Genomic DNA, 18,436 nt, shown 5'->3' with positions numbered 1-18,436 from the left:
CCCCCCCCCCCCCCCCCCCCCACACACACACACACACCTCCTTCGCCTCGTGATAACACTAGTCTGAGCCCGCAGACATAAAGGAAAAATCCCGCCAAAATCAGTCATGTTCTTGTTTCTACGTTCAGCAGTTTTTTACCTTCTTCTGTGGTGGCGACGTTTCCTGCAGCTTCAGTTTGTGGTTTCACTGCAGAGACAGCTTTCAGAGAGCTTTGTTCGTTCTTTGCTGTGAATGCGTTGACGCTGATGGCTACCTTTCCAGTTTGTTTTTTTATTTTTATTGTCTTTATTTGATAGCTATGACGGGAAAGAGGTGATTGGAAACGAGGGACGCACTTTCATGGTCAGCATGTTAACCCTGAAGGCTTAACGACGCCATCAAATTCACGGCAAGTTTGAGTCCCCACGTAAAGTCTAACTGGCTGCTCGGACAGAAGCAGACGTGAAGTTAACAGTTAATACAAAGGAACATATTTGTCCACTCACAGGTTCACACTCTTCACTTGTCTTCAACACGACGAGTGTCAGCTGTTGGCCAGTTTGTTGACACTACGTGAGATGACCTCCTATCTCATCTGAACGGCTGCTCCTAATTACAGCTGTATAACGTGAATACAGCGTTACTTCTCTGTGATTCAGTAGAAGTTAATTGATTTATTTTTTGAAATTACACAGCCATACATTTTGGGGTCCCTAACAGAGAAAAGACCCACGGTGCATTGCAGCAGCAGGGCCGCTTTCATTTCAAAACTTCTTTGCTCTTTCTCTTTTACTTCAACTGAAGAATTGGTGCTTTTGTTTCTGAGCGTTCGCACTTGTCAGTGGTGAATAAACGCAGTGCTGCGAGTTCCTCCTCCGTTATTGAAGATTTAAGTATCTTTTTAATGGTGCAAGATGTGTTGGCGTCTGTTGGAAAGTGGAAAGTCTCGTGTTTCTGTGCGTCGCTGCTGCAAAACATGAAAAAACATCAGACATGTCTCCTGATGGTTGTCAAAAGACACTTCAAGATAATAGTAGAAATCAACAGCCTGAAGGGAAACTACGTTCACCTAAGAGTAAAAGAAAACGGTTTAATCAGTGGAGTGTGGCACATTATGAACTGAACAACAGAAGAACATCTGAAGGGGATTTTTCCTTTAAAGCGTCGACCTCCAGCTGCAGCAGAGTAAGAAGAAGAAGAGAATCCAGCTGCTTATAACAAAGGAACAGAACATTTGGTGTTTTAACCCACTGTGGTTTTGTTGTATTTAAGTTTTAATCTGAACCAAAGCTTCAGGAAGAGATGTTGACGTGTCTTTTTTACAGCCCCAGTAAGGAAAATAATCAAAGAAATTTAAGATTTTAAAATATGTCAAATAAACTGAACATTCGCTCTGGATTTTGTTTCTAGAGACGGGTTAAAAATCTGATATTCTGTTTCCTGTCTCTCGACGAGGTGTGAGCTGATTTGGACGTCTGTCCTGACATCCCTTAATACACCCCCACCTCAGCCCCTGGTGGGCCAATCGGAGCCCTGCGTTTCAAACCACCGAGGTAACGAGCGAAGGATTAAGACGTCAGCGTTACTGTAGTTGCATATGGACGTTTTCTGTTTGTGTAAAATAAATCTAGTTTTTATAATCGTTTTTATAAACGTGGAAACGTCTAGTTAACGGCACCGAGGACGATTCTGGTTCCTCATTCCCGTCAAGTCCTGCCATCACGACGCTCAGAGGCCCCGCCCTTCTACTTCCTTTTTTCCTGTCGCATGACAAGCCACGCCTCTGTCGGAAGATTTCACAAAATGTAGAAAGTAAAGGAGGGAGGGAGGAGCTGCTGAGGAGTGTTGAGACTCGGCCGAGGAGGATGGTGCTTGGTGCTCTGATGGTGATTGGTGTCAGCACCTGAACGCACCACAGTGTCGGTGTAAACGGCCGATGATGCTGCAGTAAAGGTCTTGTTTATGGAGAAGCTGCAGGTTCGAGGCTCATCGAGGAGCCCGGAAACCCCACCGGTTCAGGTGGAGGTGTCGCCCCTCTCAGCTGCTGCTCCTCCTCCTCCTCGTCTTCATATCACTGTGTGAGTTTTCACTTTGAGTACATTTTCTTCATCACAGCTGAAGTTATTTATATCATTAAATGGTTTTTAGTCTCATCCTTACAAGAAGAAGAACCGGTTTGAGCACCCAGGAGAAACGGTCCAATCAGAGGCCTCCTGGGGCGTGTTTTTGAAGACAAAGCTGCCATCTGATTGGCTAAACATCCCTACCTGCTCTGACAGGCAGAGCTTTTCTTTATCGTTGTGGTTTGTTCTCCACAGTTTCTGGTTTAATTACATTTTTTTTAACTGAAGGGATTTGTAACTCAAGTTGCTTCTGATTGATCACAACAGAATCTTTTATTTTGGTTTTGACCCGCGCTACAACTTACTGTGTAACTAAAGACTTTTTTTTGTTTTTGTTTGTGTAATGCATGATTAATACAACAAAAGTATTTTTTCTAGTCTTCCGGAAAAATTGAGGAAAAAAGTTCTGATCAGTTTGCGAGTTTTGTAAGTTTTTTTTTTTTTTTTGATTTACAAACTATGAAACAGCAGATTTTAAAGATTGTACCACATAACAGAATACAACTGTATATAAAATGTCTATAATAACTATTAAATGGTGTACCTGTACAGAGGCCGCTGCTCCGCTGATCATTCTGTTTTATTAATATCTTCTGACTGCATTAAAAGCCTCAGGAAATGCACCACCAAAATAAAAGTTGAGGTAAATACTTCAGTTTAAGGTGTTGGAAATTCAAAGATTCTGTAGATTTAAAAAAAAAAAAAAAGGTCAAACATTTTAAATAACATCACAGCACTATTTTCCCGCTATGTGGCCTAAAGTGTGTGGACATCCCTGATTAGGGCACTCTTGTTCTGGCTTTGTTTGTCCTGGTTTGGGCTCTAAAGTTCAAAAGAAATAAAATCTTGGTGCGACTGGATAACCAGTGGGTCTGGACGCCCCCAAAAGGTCACAAGATAAATCATAGATGATTAATGGGAGATGAATTAATCAATAACACAGAACTGTTATATATTTTCAGACAAAAGTTTTACATCTTTAAGGCTCTTAGGATTATTCTCATTAAACAATCTGAGTGCACACTATCAGTCATTAATAAACTATATATTACATGAAACCTTTAACGAGGGCCAGAGGTCAAAAAGTTGGAAACAACTGTTTTAAACGATAGTCGGTCCAGATCCAGGACCTGGAGGACTACATATCATGGTTGTGGATCACTGTCTCGCATTATTTGGACATTTCAGTCACTGAGCTGCTCAAATGTTGAAGAAATGAAATCTATGAGATTATTAAAGTTGGTTAAAGTTTTTTTTCTGACCTTATAATTTAAAATTCTTGTCAGCGGTTGAGTTCATGTTTTGAACATTCCTACCAGAGCTTACTGGGAGCTGATTAACTGATTATGTCAGTCGACAGAAACGTATTTGTCAACTATTTCGATAATTAATTGTTTAAGTGAAGGAAACGTCTGATTCCAGTTTCTTCAGTCTCATATTTTCAATTTCTTTTATCACAGTAAACTGAATATCTTTGGGTTTTAGACTGTTATTCAGACATTTAAAGAAGTTGGGCTCTAAAAAGTTGTAACGGACATTTTTCACATTTAAAAAGTAATAGATAATGAAAATAATCATAGTTGCGGCTCTGTGTTTTTGTACCAAACTTAAGGAACTGAAATTCCCGAAACCAGAGCCGTGATGCGTTCAGAACAGCTTCAATATTTTGGGATTTGAGCCTCTAGTTAAATCAACTTCTTTTATATAGTACATTTCATACAATGTGAGTTAACCGACAACAAATATGAACAAAGTAAAATCATAATTATTTATCCCCCCCCCCCACACTCACATACCCAGAGACAGAAAAGACAGGTGGAGACACAGTGTAGCCGTATGCGTGAGACAACGGGAAGGTCTGCTTTTTAAATACAGCACAGGTGTTGTACATCTGATCATCTTCATCAGGCAGTTTGTTCCAGAGAGTCGGCCCATAATAAGTGAACGCACCTTCGCCAAATTCACTTCTGATCTTTGGTTCAGTTGGGAGACCGGTGTCTGACGATTTGAAAGTTCTGAAGGGTTTGTAGGCAAGTCAGGGCGAGACCATTAAGTGATTTGTAAACAGTGAGCATATTTTGAAATCAATTTTGTATTTTAAGTGATGTTGTCCAGGTGAGTACTCTGGCTGCAGGATTTCCCCACACTCGAAAAGACAATCAGGAACACCTGAGCAAGCCTCATCAGCTGATGAAAGCTGCTGGGAAAAGTTAAGTAAACCTTGAATTTATAATATTATACTAAGAAATCAGTGTTTATTTTGATATATCACGAAAGAAAACACCAACAAAATTAAAAGTACCGGGTATTATTCAACTGTGCAGCTTTTTTTTTTGGAAAATGTTTGTAATTCAGTGTTTCCTGCAGTAACAGTCCTAGAGTGAGTGTTTGACAACGTGAACAGCTTCAATGACATTGTGGCGTCTGGTTTGGTCCGGTGGGGCCGCGGCAGCCGGGGCCTGGTGCACGGTGAGCAGATTGTGTCGTCCGTCGAGGGTGTCGCCGCTGACCGTCATGGCGTCCAGGTGCTGACGAAGCAGGAGCCTCAGCTGCTGGTTTTCACGGCTCAAATCGGCCTTCTGTTTCTTCAGAGCTTCCCGCTGCAGCACGGCAGCGTTAATGCACCACGTCACCTGCCGCAACTCGGGTATCTCCTACAGATGGACACAAAGGTCAGTGTGCTCCGCAGTTTGGGGAATAAGTTTACTGTTCAGCTTGTGTGTCACTTTCAAATGGAAGAGAAAAGCAATTTATGCTTCATTATCAACCTGGAATATGAAGCTGTAGCTGCAAAAAGCTGATAACTTTTGTTATATTTGTGTGGATGCTATGTGGGTGTTCTTTTGAGAGTAAATAAACACAAATCTACCGACTCGTATATGCTGTATCAAGAAAAGGGCTGGAGACAAAAAAAAAATAACAAATCAAAATGCTAAAGGATTACCAACACTAACAGACCCTAAAAGAAGTTGAACTATCAACCACACTGCAGCAGCGAGTCTCTCCAAACTCCAATCGTCAGGAACTACATCCAGACCAGCAAGTACTGAGTCTGACTCTGGTACATGAACCAGTCTGGCGAATCCTGCAGCAGAATTATTCTTTGGCTTACAGATCCAAGCTCAGCCAGTACGGGACATGTTGGCTGCAGGAAATATCTGGATCTTCTTCACTATGTTCACCAGTTAGTCTCTAACTGTGTCTGTCTGCTGTTTGCTCAGAGTGCAAGGTTGTGGCTCGTTCCTGAAAGCAGTCCAAAGTACCAGTCCAGACCTGCTAGATGCTGAACTAGAAAGTCCAAGAAGAAAAGGTTTGTTTGGTCACTACCACATACAGGAACAGTCAGTCAGAGGGAAGCGGCCCGAGGTCAAACTGTAACACTGGAGCTCTGAATCTCAACCCACCTTTGCTGGTTCCTCTGTCTCAGGTCCTGCTCTCTCCTGTCTGACGTCCTCTGCAGGGAATACTGATGATAAGACTTGCTTCTCCTCGCTCTCCAGCTTGCGACACATTTCGGCGACACGTAAAACCTTCTCACCCTGCATCACCACAGTGAAAATGAGTACAGAGAGGACACACAGGAGGAAATACACAGTGGACAGACTGCATGTGAGACGTTTCACCTTGGAGATAACTGCCTGCAGTTTCTTGGCGGCCTTGTCGCTCTGGACGGTGAGGTCAGTCAGCTGTTTTCTGGCCGCTGTATGAGCCTGAGTCAGCTGGTCCCGGAGCATATGAGTCTTCCTGTTTACCTTGTTTCTGGCAGCGTTCAGATCTTGTTCCACCGACTGGTTTTCAATCTTACTGTAGTTCATCTTCGCCCTCAGCTGAATGGCAATATCCTGAGAGAGAAAGGAAACAAGATGGAGGCTTTGACTTAACCCTTTGATGCTACGTTACACCAGGCTTTACGCCTCCTCGACTTGTCTCTGTTCTCTAACTTCTCATCTGACTCTGGGGAAGATTGGGGATTTTAAGGATTTCCCAGAAATCCTTCATGACAGCTATCGGCTCCATGAACATCAGCTCTCTGAGCATCTGAAACTGGACGGAAAACTCGTCTGTCTTTGGAAATGGATTATAAATTAGACAAACTTTCATAAAACTGCTTCATGATGCATTCGTTGGAAACACAATTTATTTTTTATTTTTTTAAAGCTGGAATCAGTTTCTTTGAAACGGTATAAAGTGAATTTGTTTTGTCCACTAGAGGGCAGCGTAACGAGCTGTAAACACTCTCATACTGTATTATCAGCTTATAAAAAGTTAACGTGTTAGCAACCAGCTGCCTGCTACCACATCTATCAGTTATGCAGCAACATGGTCATCCATCAGGAGACGTGTTTGTGTAACCTGATGATGAATGTCCACTATGTTCAGTGTCATGTAGTAATTGAGTTAGAAATATTGATCTTGGTTCTCGCTTTAAAGGTAACCTAATATGCTGCATTACCAGCCCTGTAAAGTAGCTTCGCATGATTCAAAGTTCAAAAATCTTACACTGGCCCTTAACACAGATATGACCATTCTGCCCCATGGGACCTTTTATTTCGGGGAAAAATAGGTACAATAGTCAACGGCAAGAGACAAATTATCTTGTTAGAATTGTGCCCTGAATTACACAAATGATGTTGGTCAATTTTTAATATAATTTAAGTCAAAGTTGTTGTTCATAAAAACTATACAGTAACATTTTAGCTTTGGTCTGAAAACCGTCGGCAACATGTTGGCGCGGTAATGCTAGCTAACGCTCATTGCTTGGTTGCTACTAGCTAGATAACTTGTTCCAAGCAGAAATATCTCACCTGATGATGACATGATTCTGTCTTTTTATCACATCATCTACACATGGAAGCTTTTTGACGTTCGCTTCAGTAACGTTTCAGTCATTGAGAGAAAAAGTTACGTGACTTTTGGGTTTGTGGACTTGGTAATTATGTATTTTCAGTCTTATACCTCAACAGTTTTACATCAAACTGCGACTTAATTGACTTTCAAATGTATATTTTAAATAGACATTTGTGTAATTCAGGGCACAACTCAAACGGGATCAAAACATTTGGAGTCTTTTGCTATTGACTACTGTAAATACTCTTTCCAAAGTAAGGTCCCATGGTGGTCCACAGGAAGGGGAGGGACTTAAGCTCTCTATGACACCAAACAGAGCCGTGAGTAGTAGAAAAAAACTGTTGAAACCAGAGCGTTCACAACAAGGGAAAATCTGAAGTTTGAGATTTCTTTTAAATACGTTTACCTCATTATTTGAAGCTTTGGCCACTTTGGTAAACATGCAACATTTGTAACATTATAAATATGACAGGAAAAAGCATAACAAGTCACCTTTAAGTATTACATCTGTCTTTTCTAGCTTTTTGGAACTTCTGCGTACATCAAGGTCAAGAACAAACTTTCATGGTTAAAATTGACCAAGTATGAGTGAACAGCTTGTGTCATAAAATACACTAGACTGCTGCTGTTCTCTTTTTCTGGATGCAAAAGGAAAGAAACTAGCGAGCCGTGCTGAACAGATACCAGACACCAAACTGGTGGATAAAGGTATGACTGTTTTTTGACTTATCAAAAATGCACCTGCCGTAAATTTGTCGCTCTGTGAGTAATCCCAGGTGCTACAACAATTGTTTCCTCTACAGACATTTATCTTGGACACTTACATTTCCATGAATGGCCCGAAATATTCCTGCAATCTGAAAACACTTTTATGAATCGGATTATTTTGTGGTCGCAGCAAGAGCTCTTAGGAGGAATTTGCTTTAAAAACAAAATGAAATCACATGATCAGATTAAATCGCCTCCATGAAATAAACTTCCACTGACCTGCAGCCTCTTCGCCTTCTTCATGTCTGCGTCGGCCATCTGGATGAACTGTTGGTGCTTGGAGAGCAGGATGTCGAGCGCCTTTGTTTCCTTGCTGCATATTTGCACAGCTTCCTGGTGCTGAAGGGTCTTCTGTTTCAGCTTGTCCATGTCCTCCAGGTCCAGAGCAGCCTTCTGTCCACACACAGAGGAGACAGGAGACCAGCCTCAGAGACTCAAATCAGGACACCTGTATATCTGACTTCAAAAGGAGAGAGGGATCTGGCTCTGTGAGATACCCTGTCTTCATGAGCGCTCTCGTACGATGCGATGCTTTCACGGTACAGTCGGTGGATTTCACTCATCACTGTTTTGTGTTGCTGCTCCACCGTGAACGTTGCGTCCTCCAGATCAGCTCGCTGCTGCTCAGAGTGCAACAATATCTGCTTCCTGAAAAACAGACCCCGTTCACGCCAGAGAGAATAATGCAGCAAAGCAGGACCCCCGATGAATTTGGTGACACCGTGACTTTTCCAAATGGTCCACCCTTTGTAAGATGTTCACTGTCAATTACATCAGATCTGCGAGGTGGCTAGACTACTGGTCTTACTGTTGCAGTGCACTGTCTAACATTGTTAAAGTAGCCAGAAAAATAATTTGCACACAATAGCTTTCTTTGGTAGACATCTACTGTATAATAGACAAGTTTTGCTCAAAGTATTATAGCCAGCGCTCACCACCCACTTTTGGAGGAGTTTGTTCTTCTCCCCTCTGGGTGAAGATGCAGATTCCCCAGGTTAAAAACCAACACATATACAAATTTTCCTTTTCTGCTGCTCAGAAGCACCCTACAGTGTGTTGATGCTACCATTTCGACTGAGTACTTTCAGACGAACAAATGGATGATGTACACGGTAACAGTGTTCTTGTTTGTTCTGTCCCACGTCACAAGTATGTTTGCTTGTGTTGCTGGTTTTTTTTTTTATTTTATTTTTTTACCCAATTGCAAATCAAATTTCCCCTGGTGGAACAATAAAGTTTGAACTGAATTGTTAGACCTCAATCATTGTAACCCAGCGCTTTTAATGGTATGCACATTGGTAACTTATTAAAGATATAAGCAGCTGCTTTGTAGTGTACAAAAGAGAAATTAAATGATGCATAAGACTCATGATGGACAGCATCAAAATAGATTCCGTCTTTCTTTATTGTACTTCTTTCCCCCCCCCTTGTCAAAAACTGGCGCCTACATTACCCACAATGCAACGCTTCTCCGAAAGTTGTGAAGTAGATTGGTATCGATGTGTTATGCTACCAACGGCTAATGTAGCTTGCAGCAGATATGAGCAGCTTTTCTGGAACCGCTTGAGCCAATTGTTTTTTTTTCGAAAATGGGTTAATTACTTGAAGCTTAAGTCACAGTGAGCTCTTCCGGTGAAGCGCAAGGCTGCAGGCAAATTAGGCAGTCTAGCTGGTGGACAAGAGGCTTTTAACACACCTCGATGAGCAGTGTTGGGAAGTACTTTACTTTTGTAGAAAAGTAAAGTACTTCCCAACACAGTTTAGAACCTGAAGCATCTTTGCTTTGATCACGTTTTGGATTTAAATTATCTTTAAAAATTCTTCACATTAAGACTGGACATCATGTCCTATTTACAAATAAAGATTGGTGAATGCATGTATTGTGTTATTGAGGTGAGAGTGCTGGGAAAATATGGCCTAGGTTAGGTGTGCCTGTGTAACTATGGCAGGGGGTGATTGTGTGGGACGGGGAACGCAAACATTCAAAGATTTCAAGACAACTTAGGCAGTGCCAGTGACATATTGCATCCAAAGCAGCAGTTGCTGACACGTCACGTGACAGTTTATGCAACGAAGCAAACTTTGAAGCAGTGGTTCTGTGTTCGGGGTTTAAAGCACGTATCGAAGCTTCAGTTTCGCACTGCCGTCACTAGTCTGGTGAGCTGGTTTTAACGTGAAATTGAACTCCAACACCTGGGAACCTGCTGATCGGTTGTGTTCACCTTTTAAGAACCTTTCTGTCACAGCTGTGTTGAACACTGCAGTGTGTGGGGGGGCGCTGTGGCTCCTCAGACTGACCTCTCAGAGCTGAACCTGGAGCTGAGGTGCTGCAGGCCGGCCTCCCACTGCTGCTGCACAAACGTCAAATGTTTGGCCTGCTGAGCCCACAGCTGCTCCATATGCTGCAGGTGAATACGCCGCACCTGAGCCGACTGGCGCTCCGCCTCCTGCAGGTCACGCTCCAGATGCTGCAACACAGAGAAACAGGAAGTGACAAGCTGAGAGTCAACACGTAAACTCTCCGGGATGTGGAGCAGGTCGGATCCTGTGTATAGTCGTTCACCTTGATGACGCTGTCCAGGCCGTCCAGGTGCTTCTCAAACGTCTGACTGAGCACCGTGATGTCTTTACGCAGCTCAGCAGCTCGAGTCTGACGGAGAATCGACCGCCAGCCGTCGTTCAGCTTCAGCAAGTTCATTGCGGTGTTCCTCTCTTCCTTCTGCAGCTTGTCCTGAATTCAGAGAGAGGAAATAATCGAAATCTTCAGTGGATGAAATATTGATAAATTTTTCTTTTTGGATTGAATTTACGGGAATATACAGAACTAACTTTTAATTTGAAAGGGCTACTTTTTATGAAGATTAGTTGTTTTGCTGAAAACATCTGAAATTTCATCTGAAGTATTTCTTGTTGAAGCTCCTTAAAGAATTTTAGTGTAAGTTGAAGGTTATTAACTGAAAAGAGATCAGTTCTGAATCTGTAGTTGATGTGAAAGTGAAACAGTTGAAATCTCATTTAATGAGCAGAGATAAAATCAATGCAACTGTCAGTTAAAGATAAGAGCCACTGAAATGTCAGTTGGTGTGTTATGAGTGAAAGCAGGTGAGTCAGGTGATAAATAAGAGATTTAAACAATTGAAGTGTTTGAAATAAAGATAAATACACAAACATGTTGTACATGCTAAAGGTATCAAATATAAATTTCAGTATCAAAAAAATTCTGTTAATGTACAATATTGATTCTGCAGCTCAGCTCTGTAAACAACTGTTACACTTGTCTTTTTTTAAAGCATTTCATTGTTTGTGTTAAATCACACCCCTTTTTTGTTTGAAAATAAAGTACTTTATTTATTAAAATAAAATCCATGTTAATATATCTGTATATAGCCGGATGTAAACAACTTCTTTTTTTTTTTTAAAACATATCAAACATCTTTCGAAGTCTTGGAACAATCTAGTGGATCGTTGAACCAGTTATGAAATTCATATAAAGAATAACAGACGCTTTGTAGTCTGAATATTATTCTGCACACCACACGTTCATCAGGACTAAAATATATATGTAGAAATTCATATCAGGAAAGCATTTAATTAAAACATTTCAAGGGTACTTTTTGGATTTTGTAAATATGAACAATCAACATCACTAACTTGACTTATTTTAATGACTTTGTCTACAATTTTTTGATTAGCCCAGCCATTATTGATTATTGTTACCTTGAGGAAGAGTGTGAGGATCTCTTCTTTCTTCTTGGCCATCTCCTCCTCAGCCTGAGCTCTCTGCTGAAGGTACAGCAGTCTCTCCTCCTCCGTCTTTGCACCACCACCTTTAGCTCCTCCACCTTTCTTTGCTTTCTTCGGCATGGTCCCTCCTCCTCCTCACTCTGCTGGCCACTGCTTTGTTTATTATCTGACAGTAAAGCCCCTCTACAATGGAATCAGAATCGGTTTTATTGAAAAGGTCCATTTTTTCACATACGAGGAATTTGCCTTAGTATAAATCGGTGCTTATAGTACACATGAAAATAAATAAAAATGTAAATATATAGAAAGTAAGGAGATCAAAAAATGTATACAAAAGTATACAAAAATGTTGTGAGGATGGGGTGAGGGCTGAACGTGAGAGTGTTACAATTGATTTTTGTGCTGTAATAAATGTAAACATGACTTTCTTTTTCTACAGGGGTCCATACACAAGTACCACATTTGGTTTGGGTCCCCTCTGCAAGCCAGTCTAAAGGAAGTAGGGTTTATCTAGAACAAAGCAGGTGAGTGTAAAGGTCAATAAATCAGGTTTGGTATAGTGGAAGACATTACATCTGGTACTTTTGGACTCAAAATACCTGCTGAAAATAGATAGATGGATATACATGTGCAGATATACACAAACAAGACGAGATATATATACTAAACTAAAATATGTACTACTTCTAATGAATACAATTATAGGGCTGGCTGCAACTAATTTATTATTTAAATTACCAATTATTTCCAATTTCTCCAAATGAGACAAATATGCTAAGCTTACAGAACAAATCTTCACATTGGAAAAGCTGAAAACTGAATATATTGTTGTTTTTTGGCATTTTGTTTTAAAAGGACTGATTATAAAATGTATGATGATTGACTTTAAGCACTACATTGTTGTTCTGGGCAACTGTACTGCTATGTTGATTTATTTTAATGAAAAGGTGCTTCATTCAAATGGCACAGATGAAAATAACACAACAAGGAATCTACATATAGCTACAAAAACACACAAGTATGTAGTAATACAGGAATAGGACAGAACTTTAGTAACCTAATGAAATAATGTTAGTATTATCATCCTAAAATAAGCAATTCCTCCCAGTTAAACAATGGAGAAAAAAATGAAGAGAAATAAAATAATTATGTTGTAATTAGATCTAAACTAATTAAATTTAGGACATTATAACAGTGTTTAAATAGTGATTTTAAAGTCAGTTTCATGAAGCTGGAAGATTACTACAAGATAAAGAAGAGTATAAAGCAAAGGGACGCTGGTGAGGCTGAAGCTCCCTTTCTACTAACTCGTGTTTTTTTGATTAAATGATAATTAGTAAATAAAATGATGAGAAATGTGCTAACTGCCTTAGACTTGTGGGGGTTTGGAACAGTGGCGGAAGTATTAATTACTTTCAGAGTATAGTTTAAAAGCTATTTGCAAGTTATCAAGTAAAAGTCCTGCATTTAACATTTTGCTTAAGTACAAAAAGTGTACAAGTATTAGCAAAAGTCAAAGTATTAAGCGCAGTAACACAGTAGGATTATAATTAGAGCTATCGATGCATTCATGTGTTCATCACTTTAATGCTGCAGCTGCTTAAGGTGGATTCTGTTTATTTAATATACTTCTGTTAATCAGTGATAAAACACCAGGATTTATTCGTCGATGTGCTGAATAATATGAATCTGCAAAGTGACATAATAACTAAAGCTGTCGTATAAATTTAATGGAGAGAAGAAAAAAAATAAAGTAGGCCTAAGTGATACTAAAGTGATGTCGCCCTTATTGAAATCATTAACTAACAGTTGGTATGTTACACCTTTAGACATTAGACATTTAAAGTTACTCCGGCGTGACTGTGTGAATGTTTCTAACTTACCTGTGAGCGAAATAATATAATAATATATAACGTGTCCCGTGTTTTGTGAAGCTGCGTGCTGCTCGTCTGTTTGGGTTCCGTCTTCATGGCAACAGCGTCTCCAGAGACGCCATGTTGGTCGACTAGAGGTCACGTGACAACACTTTGTTGTTTGTTGTTGTTTTTTATTTTAACAAAAATAGAGCCTGTGGACAACCATAAGGGCCAAAATTATTAAGTTACACACTTTCAATGGTACATTTACTTTTACTACTTGTATTTGAATACTTCCTGTGCTACTTTCAATGTAGATGTTTTTTTTTGTCACATTACAACAGATTTTAAAGTGAAACTGAGTTTGTAACTCCCTTCTGCTAAGTATCAGTCAATAAACAGTTATATAAAAGTAATTATTATATTTTTTATTCTGCTTCTGCACAGTGGCTTTCAGAGGGAAATTTTGTACTTTTTACTCAACTACATTTATCAAACAAGTTAGTTAGTTGTGAATATATGCATAAAATTTACTATATAAATTATGAATTGCAGTCCAGCTTGCAAATTACCGAATTTGCCCTTTAAGTCGCATTGAGTGTAGAATATTTTATCACAGAAAAGTTTTCCCACCTTTCAACAACTCTCCCCTGACTCAGTTTAAAACCCGAACTTCCCAAAGTGTCCCATGAGAAGAAAACTTTGTTGGTGAAACCTCCACCTTTGATTAATGGACACATTAAACATTTTAAGATTATAACATACGTCTGTAAACTTTGCTTGCTTGCACAATCATGCGTCAGTGATAATAATCCAACAATATAATTTAAAACTGACACTAAGATTTTTCTGAATCATGAACAGCCTTCTTTTACTTTTATAGTATAGAAAGTAGATTTTTCTGATAACAGTGTTGTATTAACTAACATTTAGACTGCAGAGCTTTAGCTGTAATTCAGTATACTTTTTATTATAAAGGTAATGCTCCTCTTAAGTAAAGGAACCGACCCCCACTGGTTAGGCTGCAGTCTGTGTATGTAAATAATTTAGCCATAATAATATATTTTGATATCACTGGAATTAGGCAACCTTTCACACCAAACATAACAAAGATGTAGCCTACTAGTACAAATATAACTAACAGTGAAGTGACTCAATTAAAATGTTCAGCTACTGCTTATAAACTAAACCTTTAACATATTCACACTGTCAGATCTGTATTTTCCTGTAATTGGCACCAGATTACATAAATATTTTCAGTACACTTTGTAGAACAGTATTTGGAAATGAATTATCTTTAAAAGGAAGCCCTACTGTTTTTATTTCCCAACATTTACAGGAATACAATTCTGGTGAATCCTTTTATTAATCCTTTTAGGTCTGTCCCACCTCCATACTTTACACATAAAGTTTAGCCTATGTACCAATCTTTGCAGTGTTTCAGCAGCTAGTATAGAAGGGATTACTGTAACTGTACACTTTTTACAGTGCAGTAATAGCAAATGATGACATGCCAACGTGCATTCATGCTTGCATTTGTATGTATAATTAAACAAGCCAATTATCCATTGCTTCACATAAGTAGATTGAGTTTTGTGGTCTGATGCTGTTTGTTTCCTGTAATCTGCAGTTTGGACACCAGATGTCGCTACATGTCTTTCTGATGCTTTCAGCAGCTTCTGTTACCATGAACACAAGACAGTGGGCATGCTGTAAAAATAACTATTCTTTATTGAAAGACAAGGAAAACAGGTAATAAATACAAAAAAAAAAAGGAACAGAATCATCCCAATCTAATAGGAGGAGACCAAAAACTAAAATAAAAACAGAACCAGGTTTCCCAAAGGCAAAGAGGCATACAGATAATTTTAGATCCAGCATTCTGTTCATCACCACTGTTAATTTTTTCAAATCATCCATCAGTTTTTAAGATTCCAGACAGCCATTGGTTTCCGTTCATTTTTACAAACGGAACCTGCCAGAGACTTGAAACTAATAAAAACGTGGTAATTTAACGAAAACACATTTAAAGACTAGAATCTGTGTAATCTCACATGTGTCCTGGAGGGGGGGGGGGGTAATTTTGTCTTTGTCTGACAGACGCAGTGTGGAGAGACAGGAGGACCCTCAACAAACAGAACAAATCGAACTGGTATGTGCTGTAATGATGTTTGAATGTCAAAGAATGCAATGTTGTCAAACAGGCAACAAGTGAAGTATATCAACACATCTCTATCCAACATCAAGTTACAACTGCATTAATTCCAAGCAGCTCATTTAAATTAAATTGTTCACGTTGATTTAGCTTCTCCTTGGAAACCTTGGTTCTTTCTGTAATTAAACTTCGCCAGATTCTTTTGTCAAACCATATCTAATTTAAATGAGGATTTAATGCAGTTTAACTTTGATTTTGGACATTAATACATTGTTGTAATACATGTACAATGTTGTAAACTGCAACATAAACAAGGATGGAGCTTAAAACATCTTGGAATATATTTCTGTTAGCATGTCATTTGATCCTGTAATTTATGATAGAAATCTGAAATACAAATAGAAAGTCAAGATTTAACTAATGTTAGTGTTTATTTTGTTTTGCATTTCTTGTCTTGTTGATAACAAGTACTTTAAGCTTTCTGTTATAATATTCTAAACTCAAGGTGTCTGAAAGCTTTTACCAGCATCCTACAGATATTCATCTCCCTGCTTATAGGCTACAGTACGGCCACCTGTAATCATGTGACCAAAGTGCTATAATAATCTATGCTAAGTTCGGTATTTTTCCATGTGTTTGTGTCTATATGACCAACATGGACATTTTCTGGAATTTTGGGGCTGCAACACAATCATTGTGGGCAATTGCATCCACTAAAGTGCTCAGATTGTTATTACAAGTGTCTGGCAACATTGTGCAAAGGATCCCTACAGAGATGGACCTTTATTTATTTTAAAGAGTAATATCTTTTGTTTAACCAGAAATAGTCACTCTCGGCAAAGCCACCAGACTTCTTTGACAAAAACAGTAATTTTACGTGGCAGAACACGGAGTTGCTGGTCTACTGTTGCCTCTATTGGTTAGGTTTGTTTCTGTGATTTTGGTGTTTTTAACCTTTTTAACCCTTTAAATCACCTTGAGTGTAGAATATTTTATCACAGAAAAGTTTTCCCATCTTTGATCAACAGTCACATAAGTCATGAGAGCTGCTTGGTTTAACATCCTGTGTGGACCGACCTATGAAATGTTTGAAAGTCACCTGGATCATAAGAATGAATTCTTAATTCAAGAATTCAGGGTTTTTTGTTTAGTTGAGTAATTTTCAGAGATGAAGCGTAAAATCAGATTACTCTGGAATAAATACAGAAGAATGTTTTCTTGGTTATAACTTAGTATCTTGTAATACAAAATCTTTATCTAATAATTACTAATTATCTTTTAATTGAGGTCTGAAGAAAAACGAATAAACAATAAGAAAATCTCATAGTGATGAGATTTGATACACATTTTAGCTAGTTTTAATTATGAGATATGGATCCGATACAATAAAACTCTTGCAATATGTATATTTTGTAATAATGAGATACAGAAGTTGTAATTACAAGAATACCTTTTTTTTTTTTTCTTTAATCTGTAGTTTATTATTGGTTTATTTCATAGTTAGCATCTATTTTATAGAAATTAGCTTCCTCTGCTTTGATTGAACCCTGCAGTACACAGCGAGCATCTGATTACGGTTCCTTTTACAGTTAGCTGGGTTAAAATTCACAATACCAATTTAGCTTGCTAATATGACAGTAGTTGTTCACAATGCTAGTTTTTGTGTTGTACTTTAGGATTACTAGATTATTCTTTATGTAAAAAATCTGATTACAGAACCAAACATACTGTCAGTGGATTGTTTAGTGAAAAGTGAATTGGTGGTTTGGTGATTTTCCAACATCTCCTTCATTTATAGAAAAACATTTATTTGGTGTATATATGTGTATGACTGATGATGTTGTGTCTTTTATATAGATGTGTCCATGTGTATGTATCAGTATTGGTTGGTATATGTGTACAGAATATATATGTACAGTGTGTGTGTGTGTGTGTACTACTGTACTTCCATCTTTGTGCTGGCAGGGATATTTTGTTTGGTTTACTTTTCTTCAAATGGCTGTTACAGGAAGAAGAAACGTCTCTACCTTCAAAGTGAGGACATTTTCTAAAGTGAATATTTAGTCAGTCACATCTTCAGGCTGTTGAAAGTTTGGGTTAATGTTGTCGTCACAAGTATAGAAGTACACGTGCGTGCTTTCTTAGTTGTTCTCTGTGAAGTCTCGACAGATGCCTCGGACCAGCGCAGGGATGAACTCCGCTAGGCCGGTGAACTCTCTGGTGAAGAAGGTGTGGCTGTCCTTTGGCTCTGATGACATCGCTTTGAGGTCATCCAGGGGCGCCCAGGCTACGCCCACCGAATACATGGTGATGCCTAGTGATTGGTGGATGGGAGAAAGGGGAGGAGATGAAGATTTCAGGAATCAGTGAACACAACCCGCTGTTTTTTTTATTTTATTCTAACACACCTTGTTTCTGTGCAGCCAGCGCCGGGCCTCTGACGTCGTCATATGATTGGCCGTCTGTCACCACGATGAGAAAGTTGCGACCTGGTCCTGTTCGCCTGGTGGAGAAAAAACAAATCTTTAATTTAAAACCATTTTCCTCCTCCAGACACAATGAATCTGGCTGAGACAAACCCATAAACTGCCCTTAGGTGTGAATGTGAGTGGTTGTTTGTGCCACCTCTTGTTGATGATGAGTGACTTTTTGTTATTTATTTATTACTAAATCATTTTACATCCTAAGATATATCCATCCATCCTGTATACAGGGTCAGGGTAAATCATCTAGTTCAGATCAATCAGTGGAAGGAAAATTACTATTTCAATAACTGGTCACAGCCATGTGTCAGTCCGTCTCTCAATACTGTTGGACTTCTTGTCTGTGGCTCTCTGCTCCAAGCCCATTGGTTCCTACTGAGGACTTTAAAAACACCTCACAAATATATAGTTTCATTTTCAAATAGAAAGGCTCAGTTATTTTCTTAAACAGCTGCTCGCTTTATCTTTTAGCAAAGAGG

The 18,436-nt window shown here is 39.0% G+C and overlaps 2 protein-coding genes and 2 long non-coding RNA genes across 7 annotated transcripts in view; 2 read left to right on the top strand and 2 right to left on the bottom strand.

Annotated features, from left to right (window-relative positions):
• Window positions 1-4,014: 4,014 nt before the first annotated feature.
• LOC123978722 lies at window positions 4,015-8,897 on the top strand. Its single transcript, XR_006827034.1, has 5 exons — window positions 4,015-4,125; window positions 4,206-4,312; window positions 4,471-4,775; window positions 5,325-5,413; window positions 5,531-8,897. It is a non-coding gene; the product is annotated as an uncharacterized LOC123978722 (long non-coding RNA).
• Window positions 4,396-13,455, bottom strand: ccdc65 (coiled-coil domain containing 65). Of its 4 annotated transcripts, XM_046062150.1 has the most exons (10): window positions 13,347-13,389; window positions 11,921-11,973; window positions 11,437-11,646; window positions 10,283-10,450; window positions 10,018-10,187; window positions 8,217-8,367; window positions 7,939-8,112; window positions 5,727-5,945; window positions 5,508-5,642; window positions 4,396-4,757 (listed from the first exon to the last, which is right to left on the bottom strand). In XM_046062150.1, the coding sequence occupies exons 3-10, from the start codon at window positions 11,581-11,583 to the stop codon at window positions 4,479-4,481; spliced, it is 1,443 nt and encodes a 480-aa protein (XP_045918106.1). In that variant the 5' UTR covers window positions 11,584-11,646; window positions 11,921-11,973; window positions 13,347-13,389; the 3' UTR covers window positions 4,396-4,478. The 4 variants fall into 4 exon arrangements, with proteins under 4 accessions (XP_045918106.1, XP_045918105.1, XP_045918104.1 ...); XM_046062149.1 differs by lacking the exon at window positions 11,921-11,973 and having other exon boundaries at window positions 13,347-13,455; XM_046062148.1 differs by lacking the exon at window positions 13,347-13,389 and having other exon boundaries at window positions 11,892-11,973.
• A 1,577-nt stretch (window positions 13,456-15,032) lies between these two features.
• The window catches only part of coch (coagulation factor C homolog, cochlin (Limulus polyphemus)), an 18,199-nt gene continuing 14,795 nt past the window's right edge, over window positions 15,033-18,436 (bottom strand). Inside the window, exon 14 of the mRNA XM_046062153.1 lies at window positions 15,033-17,788. Coding sequence (XP_045918109.1) covers window positions 17,616-17,788 — 173 coding nt within the window. The 3' untranslated portion in view covers window positions 15,033-17,615. The remainder of the gene's footprint in view (window positions 17,789-18,436) is intronic.
• LOC123978723 overlaps window positions 17,909-18,436 on the top strand; it is a 3,480-nt gene continuing 2,952 nt past the window's right edge. Inside the window, exon 1 of the long non-coding RNA XR_006827035.1 lies at window positions 17,909-18,078. This is a non-coding gene — a long non-coding RNA (uncharacterized LOC123978723). The remainder of the gene's footprint in view (window positions 18,079-18,436) is intronic.

Source organism: Micropterus dolomieu, linkage group LG11 (assembly GCF_021292245.1).
Source record: "Micropterus dolomieu isolate WLL.071019.BEF.003 ecotype Adirondacks linkage group LG11, ASM2129224v1, whole genome shotgun sequence".
Classification (NCBI taxonomy): Eukaryota; Metazoa; Chordata; class Actinopteri; order Centrarchiformes; family Centrarchidae; genus Micropterus; species Micropterus dolomieu.
Note: the sequence above shows the minus strand (reverse complement) of the source record. Positions and strands in the feature narration are given on the sequence as shown.